Genomic DNA, 16790 nt, shown 5'->3' with positions numbered 1-16790 from the left:
GTTACCTCCCGAGTGACATTGGAAAAATGAATAGTTTAATTGCGGTACCCGCTGCTACAAGTACATCAGATTCGAGCCAGCCAACCGATCCCGCAAGCTTGGTGGTCTGCACTAGAAAGCAGGAGGTCGTGGGTTCGAGTCCCACCCAACTAATTTTTTTTCTGTTTACTCAGGAGGTAATAACACACTGAGTATACAGTGTTTATACATGTACGTCGATGAAAGGCAAAACTTAATATTGATATCTACATGTCCATCAAATTCGAACCAGCCAACCGATCCCGTTAGCTCGGTGGTCGAGTGGTATTAAAGACGTCTGCACCAGAAAGCAGCAGGTCGTGGGTTCGAGTCCCACCCAATTGATTTTTTCTGTTTACTGGGGAGGTAACACCGTCATAAATATCAACTTCTCACATTCATTTTGCATTGCTTTCACAAACGGTATGACTTAGAAATCCATCTCCTCCCTGACATCAATACCCGGCATCTTGAAGACTTTAGGTTTAAAATCCCCTTTGCCAGAACCAACTCCTTCAAATTCTCTGTTTTTAACAATTTTCCTTATGTGTGGAATAGTTTGCCTGCTGATGTTAGAGACCAAGCCATCAACTCAACGAACTACAAAACTGTTATACAGCGCCACATTTTGGAATGATAAGGCCAAAAAAAATAAGTCTCCGGTTTCTGGTATGCGCGTGCGTCGCCGTAGCCATGCGCGTCGGCAAAATGAAAAAGTTTTTTTTTCAATAAAAGATGATGTCTCAAAACTGCCAAACTCACTGGTTTGACTGGAATCCTGCTGCTGCACAATTTTAACGTGTTTTTAGATGGGGATATGATCGAGAATAAGCTTTATGTGGCCTCTCTGAACTCCCATATATTTTCACTAAGTTTAGTCTGGCACCAATTGCAGTCCTCAGCCGACATTTGAAGCAAAAAAAACAGGTAAAAAAAAAAAAAAGCCGCGTCGCCGCACCACTTTTTGGGCAAGCTCCATACCAGAAACCGGAGACTTTTTTGGGGGGCCTAACGTTGCCTTTTTTTCTTTTTTTTTTAATACGTAATAAGGTTTGTCCATGACTGTAATATAGGCTAGACCTTTGTCATGTTGCCACCATTTCAGTCGTGTTCCCTGTATCCGGTGACGGTGCTGAGTTCATGTATTTTGTGCAAAGGGGAACCGGTCTGTTTTTCCTTCTGGCCTCGTTCTTGGTTGTGTTGATTTGGGTTGGATGAAGTCAGGGTGGCCGCAACATGATTTTGGTCTTTGGGGCTCTGGGGGTTTTTTTTGTTTTTTTTTATCCATGTAATTTTATTCCTGTATTTTTATTCCTGTATTTTTAAATAATATTTATATACTCACATACATATATTATATGTATCTAATTTTCTTTTTTATTGTGGGGCGCCCTCCTCTCGTGAAATTTAGAACTTTTTATAAATACAATCCAAGCAGTAATACATGAATTTTTATATATTTTTTTAATATTTTTTTATGCGTCTAATGACTGGATGTTGTCCTATGTCAATGTTTTTTTTGTCTATTTATGTATGTGAGTATATTTGTTTACTGTTTGTATTTTATCTGTTGTCTGGAGATCCCTTTAAATAGTGATTAGTTTCGATTTTGGAAAATCCTCGGGCCTGTTTGTTTTTAATATTTTTATCTTGTTTGCCCGATAATAAATAAATAAAATATAATAAAATAAAAACACACTGAGTATACAGTGTTTATATGTAGAAGGGCAAAATCTAATATTTATTTACATCACCCCGACGCAAATTCATCTTATAAATAATAAATGTAAATTCATATACACACACAAAACTGCTACAAAATCATTAATGCCATCATGTACACAGTAAACTGAAGTGACAGCAACATCCAATTTTGAAAGTACATGTAAGGCAAAGTAAAAACAAAACAAGTTTCTCGTCCCCGCCCGCCTCTTTTTGGAGACCACCTGGATTTTTTTATTATTTTTTATTTTTGAAAAATGCAGTAAAAACACTGAAAAAGTCCACAAATTCATCGGAAAATAAATACTTGCGAAATATGTGAGTCGAAGTTTTCAGTATAGACTCTGTCGGTCACTTTGTACACCACATAATATCGACGTGTGATCGCTACCCCTGCGACAGTGCGAGCATGGCGAGTTAACAACAACTCACCCACTTGGTTCCCAGACGAAAAGATTCTGACTATTCCTGATGAATCTACGCGCCCATGGAGTCGAGGCTGAGACGTAAGCGTCAGGAATAATTGTCAGGTCTAGGGAACCAGACTACGTACATGTATGTATATTGATAATTTTAGACTACAGTCGTTTGAAAATTCAACCGGAATCTGTCTGCCGTACTGTATGCGGTAAATGCTGACTTCAAAGCCAGAATGCAACCGGTATGAGACTAGCTCACGCTGGAGCATGTGTTTTTAGAATTCGCTCGCGACTTTTGGCGGTTAAAGCAAATGCATCTAAAACTGTTCTTGGTAGACCAACTCTAAAGGACACTGTAAATATGTTCAGTTCTCTTGTCCAACTTGTCTTTCATTTTAAAAGTGTCTTTGAACAGTGGAAACACCAACGGTTGCAGGAAATTTTAAAATGGTGGCCATCTTGAAAAAAATTAAAAATATAAAATAAAAAGCCCCTCTTCCTCCTATTTTTCAAACACCCGGACGAGAACCTTTTCTTTTTTTTTTACTCGGCCTAATCATCATTTTAATACCGGTACTTACAGTAGTTCCTGTCCAATGAAATATAATATTTTGGGGGGAGGAAACAATGTCATTTTCTCATTCTCTTCATTTGCAAAATTGTTTTTAATTACTTGCGCATGTTAACCATTTTTGCCAGGAGGCAACCTCAATCCTGCAAAATCCTCCAACTGCCTCCTTGAAAAAATTGCACACAGCCTCAATCCTCTAAATCTTCCATTATTTCTTGAAGACGTTCCTTGGAGCGGTGACCTCTGCCTCCATTCTCCAGCAATCACTGTCAATATGTCGAGGCAGAGCCAGTAACATCCTGGAGCAGTGTGGAGGATTTCAAGTATAATTTAGGCCTAAACTTATGCACAGCTGAGCATAAACAACACAAGGTCCGGCCCAAGACCTTGACACAGTCAGTCAAATTCAGCCACACATTTTTGCCATATAGCCTCAATCATTTGAAATCCTCCACTTCATGCAAGGAGGATTTTGGAGGATTTGGGAAGGTTAGGGCTAAAAATTTGAACCGAATCATTGTTGCAAATTATGCAATTTTAATACAAGTGCATTTACTCCTGCAAAAAAAATGCCTCCCATCACATTTTGAACAAAATTTCCTAAAATTTAGTCATTACAGGAGAACTTAAGTTACGCTTTTTAAACATTTCCTTACCTTTCCGGGTTTACCAGGGGTAGACTTGCTCTCCCCTCCCTCCCCAGTGGGCGGGGCTTGGTCAGGGGTGGCCATGCTGTCCCAGTGGTTCTAGGGGGGAAGGTGTGTAAACTCCACAATCAGTCGTGTGTTTCTGCAACAAGTACATGCTTTAGATAAGTTACTCAAATTAGTTTTAGCCTTTACTTTTGAAGATGGTTTCATGGAGAAACTGGAACTTGGAAGTATGCAGTGAAGACATCAAGTTGCTTTGCATTGTGGGACAGAGTGAACTACAAATGGGATTTTGTGCAAACTTTCGTATAATGCAGCACAAACTATACCTTCAGTTACTGCACATTTTCGGTCACACCGACCGGTAAAAGGGTTAGGGAACGCATTGTGAAGTTACAGGTCTCCCTTTAGGTTTGGTCAAGTAAGAGTATAGCCCCATAAATGTGGCCAATTTACTGGACTACCTCCGTAAACATAGGCCACACGTCCACATGTCCAAAAACGTGTCGCACTTTGTCAAATTTTGATTTTCACATTTAGGCTTAGTTTGTAAGTTTTTTTGCTTCAGAAGCAAACTTACCCTCTTTATAGGCTAATCAGAAAGTGCTGCCTTTTTCAGATGTCTATTTTTTGTGAAATTTCCAGATTCATTTGCACACATTTGCGTATCAAAAATTCAACATGAAATTTCACAAAAATTAGACATCTGAAAAAGGCAGCACTTTCTGATTAGCCTATCAATAGGGTAAGTATGCTTCTAAAGCAAAAAACCCTACAAACTAAGCCTAAATGTAAAAATCAAAATTTGACAAAGTGCGACACGTTTTTGTACATGGTGGACGTGTGGCCTATGTTTACGGAGGTAGTCCAGTAAATTGGCCACATTTATGGGGCTAGTAAGAGTCAAGACTTTTTTATCATTCCAAAATGACTTCTGCAAAGTAAAGCAGACTATTACTTCTCTTAATTCTAATGACACAATTTGTTTTTTGAAATTTTGAATAGTAATAGTACCGGTAACGGTATATCTTAATTATCTTTCAGTACAAAATCCTATTTTCTTATGCATTTGACAGTTGATACCATGCAAATCAACTAGGGGTGTGCATCGTCGGCCTACCTACCTGGTTCACGTAACACCAGTAGGCCTTAATGCACAACACAATAGTGCTTTCACGAACATGGTGCACTGCGGTGATCGCCATCTTTATTTTTGTGTTGCATTTTGTCGTCGTCATTTGACCTTAAAATTTCCCTCAAAAAAATCAAAACCCTGCTCCATATCCACAACAATCGTAGATTGGTTAGTCCAATATCCTAAAACTATGTGGACTTTTGTTCTCTTGCCAAGGAATATGCGTGTGTAAATTTATGGCTATCGTGTAGTGACCACCAAGCTGTTCTGGGTGACATCGACTTACGGCCTGCAGTCAACAAGAAGCAACCAAGAAATATCTTTATTTACAGCAAAGGTGACATGGAAGGTGTAAGATCTGATTTTAAAACCTTTCATGAAGAGTTCTTCAATGACGTATTATCTCAGCGATCCACCAATGAGAACTGGCTCTTGTTGAAAAACTTCATCCTGCAGACAATGGAGAAAAACATCCCCAGCAAGATTTCAAGATCTCGTGCTAGCCGGCCTTGGATTACACCTTCCATTAAGCGTATGATCAGAAAGAAGGCCCGAATGTACAAGAAGGCAAAAACTTCTAACTCTCGAAATGACTGGGACCATTTCAAGTCATTCCGTAAGACTGTGCAGAAAAAGATCCGAGCCTCCTACTGGTCTTACACCAACCGCATGCTAAATGATCATGACGACAAGCACAAGAAAAACTTCTGGCGCCTCATCAAAGCCAAGCGGCAAGATAGTTCTGGTATCTCACCCCTGACACACAATGACAGGACAGTCTCCGACAACAAAGGCAAAGCCAGGATCTTGAATACGAAATTCAAATCCGTCTTCACCTCTGAAAATCTGTCTGATCTGCCATCGATGGGTGAGTCTCCTTTCCCTGAAGTCCAGGACATAAAAATCTCAGTGGATGGTGTCTGTAAACTGCTAAAGAACACCAACATCACCAAGGCAACAGGTCCTGACTCAATTCCAGCCTGCATCTTGAAAAAAATGGCAGAGGAAATATCCCCTATTTTGGCATCCATCTTTCAGCAGTCACTGGATACTGGTGAAATTCCCCATGACTGGAGGATTGCAAACATAGCGCCGATATATAAGAAAGGAGATCGCAGTGTAGCTGCCAACTACCGACCAGTATCGCTCACATCAATATCATGCAAAATCCTTGAGCATACATCTTTAGCCATGTGATGGGCCATTACGACACTCATGAGATCTTAATCGAAAGTCAACATGGCTTCCGCCATGGCCGCTCTTGTGAATCACAGCTCATCATTGTAGCCCATGATTTTGCCAAAGCCCTGGATGACAGAAAGCGAACAGATTCCATAATCCTCGACTTCTCCAAGGCCTTTGATTGAGTACCCCACCAAAGACTCCTCCTTAAATTACATCATTATGGGGTACGTGGCTCTCTTTTGAAGTGGTTCAGCAACTTCCTCACCAAAAGATCCCAATGAGTCGTGGTGGATGGCGAAGCCTCGGAGTGGTCAGATGTTCTGTCTGGTGTGCCCCAAGGCACGGTACTAGGGCCACTGCTATTCCTAACATTCATCAACGACATATCAGACTCCATCACTTCGTCTTTACGCCTGTTCGCTGACGACTGTTTTATGTACCGGTACATAAACACCGTGGAAGACTGCAGAGCTCTTCAGAATGATCTTGATACGCTGTACTCTTGGACAGCCAAAGTGGCAGATGAAGTTCAATTCAGACAAATGCCATGTGATGCAAGTCTCCCACCGCATAAACAACATCGACTTTGACTACCACCTGGGCGACGACACATTGACATCAGTAAACGAACATCCATACCTGGGTCTTACTTTCACATCCAAGCTCTCCTGGAAGACGCACATATCAAACATCACCTTAAAAGCCAACCGGATGCTGGGGCTTATTAAAAGGAACCTGAAGCATTGCCACCCACGGTTAAAACAACAAGCCTACATCTCTCTGGTCAGGCCACATCTTGAATACTGCTCCACTGTGTGGAACCCACATCATCAAACCACTATCAACCAGGTCGAAGCCATCCAGAAGAGAGCAGCTAGATTTGTGCTGAACATCTACCAACGTACTGAGAGTGTGAGCGCAATGCTACAAAACCTGCAGTGGGCTTCACTCCAATCTAGAAGGGAAGCAGCCATCAAGATCATGCTATACAAAATATCCCATAACCTCATCGCAATTAACAAATATCAGTACTACCTGACCCCCATGACAGATACCAGACTTCGAAACTACCATCCGGCAAGATACCAGCTTCTCACAACCCATTCCTCCAAGGACATCTACAAGTTCTCCTTTGTGCCTACAGCAGTCCGGCTCTGGAATGCCCTTCCTGCAGACGTCATCACAGTTCCATCAGTGGACGTCTTCAGGGCACACATCTCTGCCAAGTAGCTCCAAGATTGGAGCTTTTTTACTCGCACTTAAATTTTGCTTCTGCACAAGCTTCCCCCTGCTTCACATGCACCTTAAACTTCATCTCAGCATTAACATCCAGAAGTGGACTTTGCTGAGTACCTGCGTAGGTGTAGAGTAGGGCCCCTATTTTGTTTTGAACAAATTAGAGTCAAAAATGTTTTTTATTGCTCAAAAATCACCTTTGCAATCAAAAGCAGACTTTTCTCGATTCTAATGACACCCGTTTTGCGATTTTGAACAGTTTCTTGGGGTAGAAATCACGATTTTTCTGCACGGTTTGTGCCTTGCGATTCAGCGCGCCGTGCATGTTCACGGTACTCCTAGAACTATGAGGCTCCACGTAGTGGAGCCTCATAGGCAGATTACCCCGCTAAACTGTTTGCTATACAAAAACATAAGTACAAAAACGTCCATCCCAACCAAGCTTTTTCCCACAGAACCGCTGCACAGTTTGCCCCTAAACTCCGTACAATACGAGCGCTCAGAGCGATCGAACCGAAAATGACTGCGATCATTCTGCGCGCGTGCACTTTTCAAGTGTCAGGTTGGCTCAGTGCGGAAAGGGCATATTTTTCATCATTTTTGCCGAAAAACCGACAGAATCCACCGATGTTCGTTTGGTGCACATAACGCGAGTATGTCATGAGGTATTGTACGGAGTTTAGGGGCAAACTGTGCAGCGGTTCTGTGGGAAAAAGCTTGGTTGGGATGGACGTTTTTGTACTTAGTTGGTGTTTTGTATAGCAAACAGTTTAGAGGGGTAATCTGCCTATGAGGCTCCACTACGTGGAGCCTCATAGTTCTAGGAGTATGTTCACGGTACATTGCGCGGTGATTGCCATCTTTATTTTCGGGTTGCATGTTGTCGTCGCACTGTCATCGTCATTTTACCCCCAACAATCATGCCCAAATTTCCCTCAAAAAATCAAAACCCTGCCGGCTGCCCTCTATCTATGACATACCGTACCTGTTTATTGAGAACGTCGCCAACAAGTTTGGTCGGTCTAATAATTTTAAAAGTAGATTTTGTTCCCTTATGCTAGAACCGGGCCCTGGCCCTACACTACACGATCGCCAAATCTACCCCTCCATACTGTAACGTAGGGGCGGGGCAACTTGCTAAAGCGACGGTCGATCGCGCGGTCCTTCACCGTCAAAAAGAAAACATAGATGGTCATTTTACTACACTAGTACAGGGCGGTAGTAGAAAATAGTAAAGAAGCAACTGACATTCTTACAAGCACAATGACACACTCGTTTGTTTTATGAAATTGAAATTGATACAAAATAACTTACGACGAAATTCCGCTTCAGTGGCAAGTCAATCCAGCCATTACACGTTTACGTGGTGAACATGGACATTGTCAGACAAATGAGGGCGCTAGACTAAATTTCATTGATAAAAAATATTGATCGACACACTGTGTTTACATGATGACGGTCATAAACACGTGCAGTTTAATTGGCTGAACTTAAGGCACTGCTGATTATTGATACTGATAGGCCCTATGATATTACAACCAAATTTTTACGAAATCCTTGACCAGCTATCTACGAAAGAATGGAATTCAGAAGTGGGGAAAAAATGAAAAAAATAAGCCTATAAGCAGGGGCGGATCCAGGAATTTTCGCAGGGGGGGGGGGGTTCATCAGCAAACATATCTGGAAATGTACACAGGTTTTTTCTCCGGACACTTGGGTAGCAAACGCCTTGAACTGGATATTCCATTATTTAATAATCTGCGGGAAAACAAACAAATAAAATTACTCCATTGGAGTGTCATGGCCTAGCGGTTAAGAGCACCGGACTCATGTTCTGGTGTTTCAGAGGCAACAGTGACGGTGGGTTCGAGCCCGCCGGCGGACACTTGTGCCCTTAAGCAAGGCACTTAACCATTCATGCTTCGTCCTTCGGATGGGACGTAAAGCCGTAGGTCCCGTGTGTTGTGTAATGTACGTTAAAGAACCCAGTAACACTTGTCGTTAAGAGAAGGGGTTCGCCCCGGTGTCCTGGGCAGTGGCCGCAGCACCTTGTAAACCCTTATAAGGTGCTACATAATGGGTCTCATATTTCTCATGTACTTCATTCATAAGACAAGATAAGTTTGCGGTAGCACCATGTGAATAAATCTCTTTTGTGAGTATGTGTGGTTCTGAAAAGAACCGGACTTCATTCATCTAATAATAGACATAACTCCCAGTGCATTGAGTACCTATATACTCTGCAGTGCCTTGAGTACCTATACTCCGTTGCGATAATGCCTGAATAGGTTTCTGCAACGTAACCATACAGATACAGAATGGATGGATGATTCACCGATCGCGTGATAACGATATCGAGGAAATAAAAAAGATTGGGGGTCGGAAAGATGAGTATAGGTGACGAGTAAAGCTTTACGGTTCGAAGTATAAGTGATGATGAAATTAAGTTTGATTTTTGCACCCCCCCAAAAAAGAAGGAATCCGGCAATCCGGGATGACCTGGCCGGAAAGACAGTTGGTTCCGGGGAAAAAAATCCGAAAGAGATCGTAGGTTTGAAATCACTTAACGCAGATCATGACGCAAGGAAGTGTAAGTAGAATCACCCAAATAAACTTTACAAAAAATATATATATTTTGCTGATGAGTGCCTTATGGTACGAAACAGTCTGTCCAGAAGAGAGATATGCCAAAGTTTGTTTAACTCATATTCTGAATTTATTGCATATATGTATATATATATATATATATATATATATATATATATATATATATATGTATCCAAATATGGGAACAAATATATTACACGACAGGTATTAAATATTAATGCGAATTAGGCATACTTCCACTAAAAATCCAGCTTGATAGCCATCATTTTCGGATTCAGCACCCTAAAGTGAGATAAAATGGCTATGTTACCAACTTCTACTCAAAAAATGCCTCATCATGTAACAGTTTTTTGAAATATCGGCTAGTCTAAATCAATGCACATGGGACGATTTGAAGGGCTTGTCTTTAGCCCCCCCCCCCCGAAAAAATACTATAGCTGAAAATGCCCCCTTTTAAATAAAAATACGCCACTTGCAGCAGGGGCGTCCTTACGTCAATTCGATTTCTCCTTATCAATATTCCGGTCCTGGATCCAGGATTCGCTGGGGAGGGGGAATTCTCGGCGCACCCCCCCCCCGTTACATATTAGGATACTCCTTTCGGAAATAATAATCGAATTTTAGGTGCTTTTTCTGCATTCTGCAGGAGCATATTTTGAGAATTTAGGCCAGTGGCGGTTCTAGGGGGGGGGGGGGGGCTAGTGGGGGCTTTAGCCCCCCCCAAAAAAAATTGTCTAGCCCCCCCCCCCAAAAAAAAACAATTCCATAAAAAAAATGCACTAGCAAAATGTAAGAATTTGACGTTCATGGGAACGGTCTCCCCCTAAATGAGAAGGGTGCAAATTTTGTACACTTTTAGTTAATATAGTGTGCCTGATTGTAGGATTTTATCAGCGCTCCCCATTGAAAATATGGCACGAACCCCCCCCCCCCCCCCCGTATTGATTTTCAGAGGCCTAACTGTCCGGAGAAAATAACCGGTCTACATTTCAGCACGCCTCCCCCCCCCCAAAAAAATTCTGGATCCACCTTGCTAGCCCCCAAAATATTGGCTCTAGAACCGCGCCTGATTTAGGCATGATGAATGAAAAACGTTGCTCTCCTTTTGTGTACTTCACATTTTTGGAGGCGGGGTGAACTTAATAAGGAAAGGGTACACCCCCCCCCCCCTCTTTCCTAGTATATCCACCCCTGTATCTCTGGAGCAAACCCAACGAATATCACGAACTACGAGTCCTGGATGATGATGAACAACCGGATTTTCCGTAGTACGACCATTCCGGGAGACGTGGGATCACGGATCACGTTCCGTCAATTATTCATGGCCTCGTCACCAGACTGATTGTAACCTATATGCATGGCGAAATATACGGCATGTTGATCTTATTAAAATACATTATCAAACATCTCGAGAAATGACTAAAACTTAGTCGCTATATGGGAAGCAAACGCCGATTAGCTCAGCGTCCGACTAAATTCCAAATCGCTTGGGATCCTCATAGCACCAAACCAGATAGGCCTAGTAACTGCAGAACTCACTTGCAAATAAAGTCTTAAATAGGTAATTAGAACGTGCCACAGTTTGGACTTCCATGAAAAAAAATGTACTAGCAAGCAATGGACAGGTACATGTAGTACTTTTTAACAAGGTCATCATGGCGGATGCGCACCAGCAATTTAGAGAGAGCGTCCCAAAACCGCAAGGTGAACACGCAATGGTGACAAAAAGTCACGAGGCCTATACAAAATAATTATAACAAATCAATCAATCAATATTTTGCAATAAGTTAAAGATCATGTGAAACACCAATGTGTCTTCTTTCCAATGATACCTTGATTGTGTGTCTGCGGCCACGGATGACTGAGCATTCGTTGGTGTTCTGTCAATAGGTCAAACCTGCACTGGGCCAAGTTTGTGCAAAAGGGTAACTGGTATTCTGGGCATGTGGAACGGCTTAATTTAAAGCAAGACATCGTTTTCTTTATAAACAATTTATTCAATTTTGACACAGTGAGTTAACCATTCTCATAGCCAGTATAACCCCTCATGGCCCAATGCCTTCAACGTGGCAAAAAGTGCTTATGTAACTCATCGATGACTTAACAATTATTCCATTTCAACCTTTGCATAACAAACAAGTAACAGTATTATTATAGCCAGGAAAAACTTGGCTCAGTACATGTTTTGACCCTTAGATTTACATATGGGTTTCCTTTTTATTCAATAAATCCCGTATAGTTCCATGAAAAGAGCGAAAGAGTGCAGTGTAATTGGCAACCTATTCAATGATACTTTTCAACTTGTCGTTATCATATTTCAAAGTTACACAGCTTGGTCACTGTTGTTCAGAAAGCGGTTAGATTTTGCGGGAAATGTTTGCTTATTTGTCTTCCCGTTTCGGTTTTGTTATATTTTCAGCTTTAATTACCTTTGCTTTAGACAGTACCTCGTATTGTTCTGGTGATCAGCAGATTAATACTGAACATATCAAGGTTGTTGGATTATATTTCGAAAGAATTCGCATCAGTTTATGTAATAAATTTAGCAGGAAAAGTAAACTACATGTTGCTAATTCCATGGTCACGAGATGGTTTCATGTTGTCCCGGGAGAATTAATCATCATTACCCCGAAAACAATTGCAAAAACCTATCAATCCTTTCTTTCGTAGCGCAGTGACTTTGTGTTATTATAGACGGAAAATTGTTTGCACTTCTTTTTGTAATACAGGTCAGGGGTCACTGCGCATGTCAGGAATACCCCGACCGCTAAGCGGTCAGCGCGCTAAACGAAGCGATTTGATTGGCTAAAAGTTTCGCCTACCGCAAAACAAAAGTTTGGCAGTAGGCCAACAAACAACAAAGTGTGTTTTGAATTTTTTTCTGGAATATTGGTTGAAACTTAATGCAGTTGTGGAGGATATATAGTTTCGATAGTTCAAAGAATCAGTGTCGAACTGCGGCGACACCCTTGTCCGGTTAACCTACATAAAAGCCGACTTGCAGCCACAAGGCTTCCAACTAATGCCAGGGATCACTTTTAAGAAAACCTGGCCACAGCTCCGCCTCTGGTTACACCACACTGTTCCGAGGCGCCTTGGGAGTTCTATATTTCGAATTTCCGCCCATATGGTCATTCAGACCAAATATTATAGTCTTATCACCACCGAACATTTACTGTCACTTACAAAATGCCGAACCCCTGGAGGAAAGTACATATTCATGAGGAAGCCATGTTGGATCGTGTTCCCTGAATGTATTTTATAAATTGTAAATTGTTGAATGGGATGGTGCCAGACTATTTATGCTTTCCAAGCCTCACTTTAATTTTTATTTTAATGTGGCTTAAAACATTTGGGTAGGTTTAATCACATTTTTTTATGCACCAGAACAGACTGGTATTAATTTTTAATTAACTTTATGTCGTTGTTTTCATTGATATTCGCAAGTTCCAAAAATGAAGATTTTACTTCGCTTTCAATTTAGTATGGCCGACTAGTAAATAAACCCTTCAAAACTCGAGGGACGACTGGTACGAGCGAAGCCCATGAACGATGAAGAAGGCCTATTGTTCGTAATCTTTTAGTACTTCAAAGCTGGATCTTTTATGAGAACAGTGACAGTTCCGGAGCAGGGGTGACGGTAAAGTTGTTAATGTTTAAAATCCCCATAAAAGGGGCGAAAGTGAGCGCCACGTTTGACGTATCGGTACGGTAGGCATGTCTTCCACGCACAACCAAGCGGACTTACGTCATTACAATGGCAATGAAAACAGCCTGTACGTCCTAACCATTCGAGTGCCTGACACATAGTGTGCCATGGACGAATCCGGTCACGTGACCACTGTAAACACTCGCGAGGCCCCCATCAATGGAGAAATCATCCAGCACGCTATTGCACAAAACAACCACACCGTGAAGGATTATCTGAACAATAGCTAGCACAATGCTTTCGCTAGTGAAGAGGGGCCTTCGTGATTGAATTGACAGCAAGCTGGACTGGTTTATAATGTCATTTATAAACCATACTACAGCAACTTGGCACTATGTGCCATGCACGACGATCACCGACTAGTGCAAACTTGCCCACATCCGATTGCATTCTGTGTAACTGCATGTAAAGTTGAAAATGCGCGATGTTTTTTGTCAGAATTATGAAGTCAACTGTTTCTTCAAAGCTTTCGTTGGAACGACTTTAGGCATGGGAAGTGCTTGGGGAAATGCGGGAAAGTTGTGTGGTTGGTTTGGGACTGCTGTTGACATAATGAACAATGAGCTAACTAATGTATTTGAGTGGTTTGTATGTAATAAATTATCTTTGATTTTTAAGAAAACACATACGATGGTTTTTACAAATCGAATTGTAGATAAAAGTATTCAGACTCGTTTTCACAATAATCATATTGAAAAGGTTGATTCCTGTAAGTTTTTGGGGGTCATTATTGATGATAATTAACGTGAAGATATCATTGTCAGAAAGTCCTTACACTTATATCTCGCAACCTTGGCATTCTTAGAAAACTTAGATATTTTGTCCCATCCCGTATTCTATTTTCAATTTACAGTACGTTATCCTTGCCTCATCTTCAATATGGTATACTTGCCTGGGGAAATACTCATGAAACCTACCTTGATAAATTGCTAGTTATACAGAAGAAATCTTTAAGATTGATTCATGGTTCTAGTTTTAAAGATCACTCTGCCCCGCTATTTGCTATTAAAGTTCAACACCTTATCTGATCTTTATAAATATAAATTGTGTGCTCTAATGTATAATTTTGAAGAAAAAAAAACATACTGCCTTTGAATATTAAATCGGTTTTTTTTTTTTGTAAAGAACACAGATATTCATCATAACGACACAAGGTCGTCAAATAAGCTTCATCTTAATAAAGTTAGAACATCCCTACACCTCTCAACCGCTAGACACCAGGGACCTCTCCTTTGGAATAAAATTCGATCTCTCTGCCCAATGACCTCAATTGGAGCATGTAAATTGTATTATATAAAACCACTTCTCACTACGGTTAATGTCAATGGTGATTAAGAGCAAATTATTACTTTATTGCCGAGTAAAATGATTAACAACACATTTAACGCCAAGAATGGTAAATTTACTTCAAGTAACTTATTACTCTTTTTTGTAAAGTTTTGCATGAGCTCATGAATTTAATGTAATAACATATTATTGACATATCCTACGATTAATCATGAATTGTATATATAACTACATGTATTCTTTGTGAAGGCGGCAGACCTAGTACAAGCTTCGGCTTCTCGTCTTTAACTTAATTACCTTGTAGTACGGAATTAAACCTGAAACCTGAAATCATAAATAAATGTCATTATTTCTACTGTCAAATATTGTGTTTTGAATATGAGGATCTACTTCTGATGACGATTTGTCTTCTTTCCCTGTGCAAATTTTTGTTCATTTCACGAAGGCAGAACAAATGAACTGGTTTCATTGTATTTAAACGGTAAATGATCATTGGTGGTGGACAGCTGAATTCTGTCATGTCTGTATTAAAATAGACATAACTTGTTAACATAATATAGTACACAAACTGCGCGAAATTTTCACGTTTACTATAGTCATTGATGTGTTCTTTATCCGTATGTTATTTTTATTGACTGGTGCGAGTCACTTATTGTTTTAAATATTTATTTCTCCCACACGGTCACTTTGTTTTTGACTCACCTTTAAGTTTTTTTTTAGTTGGTGTGTAGGATTCTACGCATGCGTGGGGTGGCTGAACTGAACCTCCCTAGCAACCACTAAAACACCGCCCCCACCGTCTTTGATTATGCCAGCCCACTTTCTGGTGGCCAGGGTAACGAAACAACCTCTTCGCCCCCACGATTTATATTCATATTATTAGAAAGTCATTGCAGTGGTTGTTTTTATTGGAAAATGTTGCCCAATTAACCCATTAAAAAGAGTCTTAAAGTAGCCTTAACTACATTTGTATGTCTTCTGTGTTGGTTAATTGTTTGTTTGTTTGTTGGGGTGTTTGTTTGTTTGTTTGCTTTTTAAAATTTGTTTGGATATTCTTTTTACCTTGCTCAACGCAAATCAACAGCAGCAGATACAGTTTTAAAGACATTATGTCTACATATGTCTGCATATTAAAGACATATAGGATAATTTGCACTGCAATTCATGTATTTTGTTCGTTTCCAATAATAACACCACTCAAAATCCAAGAGGAATGTGAAAAGCCTTACCTGCTGAACTTTCAGCTCAGCAGTCGTGACGCTTTTCGAGAAAAAGTGGGGGGGGGGGGGGAAACATGCACAACCATTTGATCGCAACACGCGGTTTCGTTAATAACAAAAATCACTATTATTTTCCTGATTTTTCCAATTACAACAAGCCAGACGGAAGAAAATTCACAGGGTTTTTAGTACCAGTACATTCTTTCATCCAAGTAAGCTTTTGATAATAATTCGGTAGGTTACTTTTGGGGTAAATGCAAATGATCCTATACAGGGTGAGTAAAAAAAAAACACCACGAAATCTAAATGTCGGGACCATGAAGTTCTGCAAGCACTTTCAAAATCTAGGATAAAAGCCCAATTCATAAGCTTTGTTTTAGTACAAGAATCATGCAAATCACTCACTTTTCAAGGTACAGAATTTTAAACGCGACCACCGCTTTAAAGTTCTGTCCACGGATCACAAAAAGGTAAGTGTTCTTTCAGCAAAACGAAAACAAATCACATAAGGATGTTTGTTTTTTGTTTTGCTGAAAGAACGCACGCCTTTTTTGTGATCCGTGGACAGAACTTGAAAACGATGGTTGTGTTCAAAATTGTGTGCCTTGAAAAGTAAGTGATATGAATGATTCTTGTACTAAAAGAAAGCTTATGAATTGGGCTTTCATGTCCTAGATTTTGAAAGTGCTACATGCAGAACTTCACTCAAACAATAGTCCCGACATTTGGGTGTCGTTTTCTTTTTACTCTCACCCCGAATGTGCCTTTAAGACCCTCCTGTGATCGAGTAAACAATAATTAAAAATTCCCTAAGCCTCTTTAGGCAGAAATTAATCATGATGACTGATGTTTTTAACTACTTTTCCTCAGATATGAAAGCGAAACACAGAGCTTTATCATCGTGAAATGACAAGTGCAAATTTACATGCAGAGTCACGTGACTGACACATGATCACACACATCACACAGCCCACGCGTACAGCAACCAAAAGTTGGTATGAGCCGAGGTTACTTCCGTTTGAAAAAAAATA

General features: G+C 40.5%; 1 protein-coding gene across 4 annotated transcripts in view; it reads right to left on the bottom strand.

Annotated features, from left to right (window-relative positions):
* The window catches only part of LOC119723745 (GRIP and coiled-coil domain-containing protein 2-like), a 29678-nt gene extending 21358 nt beyond the window's left edge, over positions 1-8320 (bottom strand). The window contains exons 1-2 of one of the 4 annotated variants that reach the window (XM_038194581.1): positions 8251-8320; positions 3387-3519 (exon numbers count right to left, since the gene is read on the bottom strand). In XM_038194581.1, coding sequence (XP_038050509.1) covers positions 3387-3461 — 75 coding nt within the window. In that variant the 5' untranslated portion in view covers positions 3462-3519; positions 8251-8320. Of the gene's footprint in view, positions 1-3386; positions 3536-8250 lie in introns of all 4 variants that reach the window. The other 3 variants (XM_038194584.1, XM_038194582.1, XM_038194583.1) reach the window with 3 other exon arrangements.
* Between the last annotated feature and the right edge of the window lie 8470 nt (positions 8321-16790).

Source organism: Patiria miniata, unplaced genomic scaffold, assembly GCF_015706575.1.
Source record: "Patiria miniata isolate m_02_andy unplaced genomic scaffold, ASM1570657v1 HiC_scaffold_17, whole genome shotgun sequence".
NCBI classification, from domain to species: Eukaryota; Metazoa; Echinodermata; class Asteroidea; order Valvatida; family Asterinidae; genus Patiria; species Patiria miniata.
Note: the sequence above shows the minus strand (reverse complement) of the source record. Positions and strands in the feature narration are given on the sequence as shown.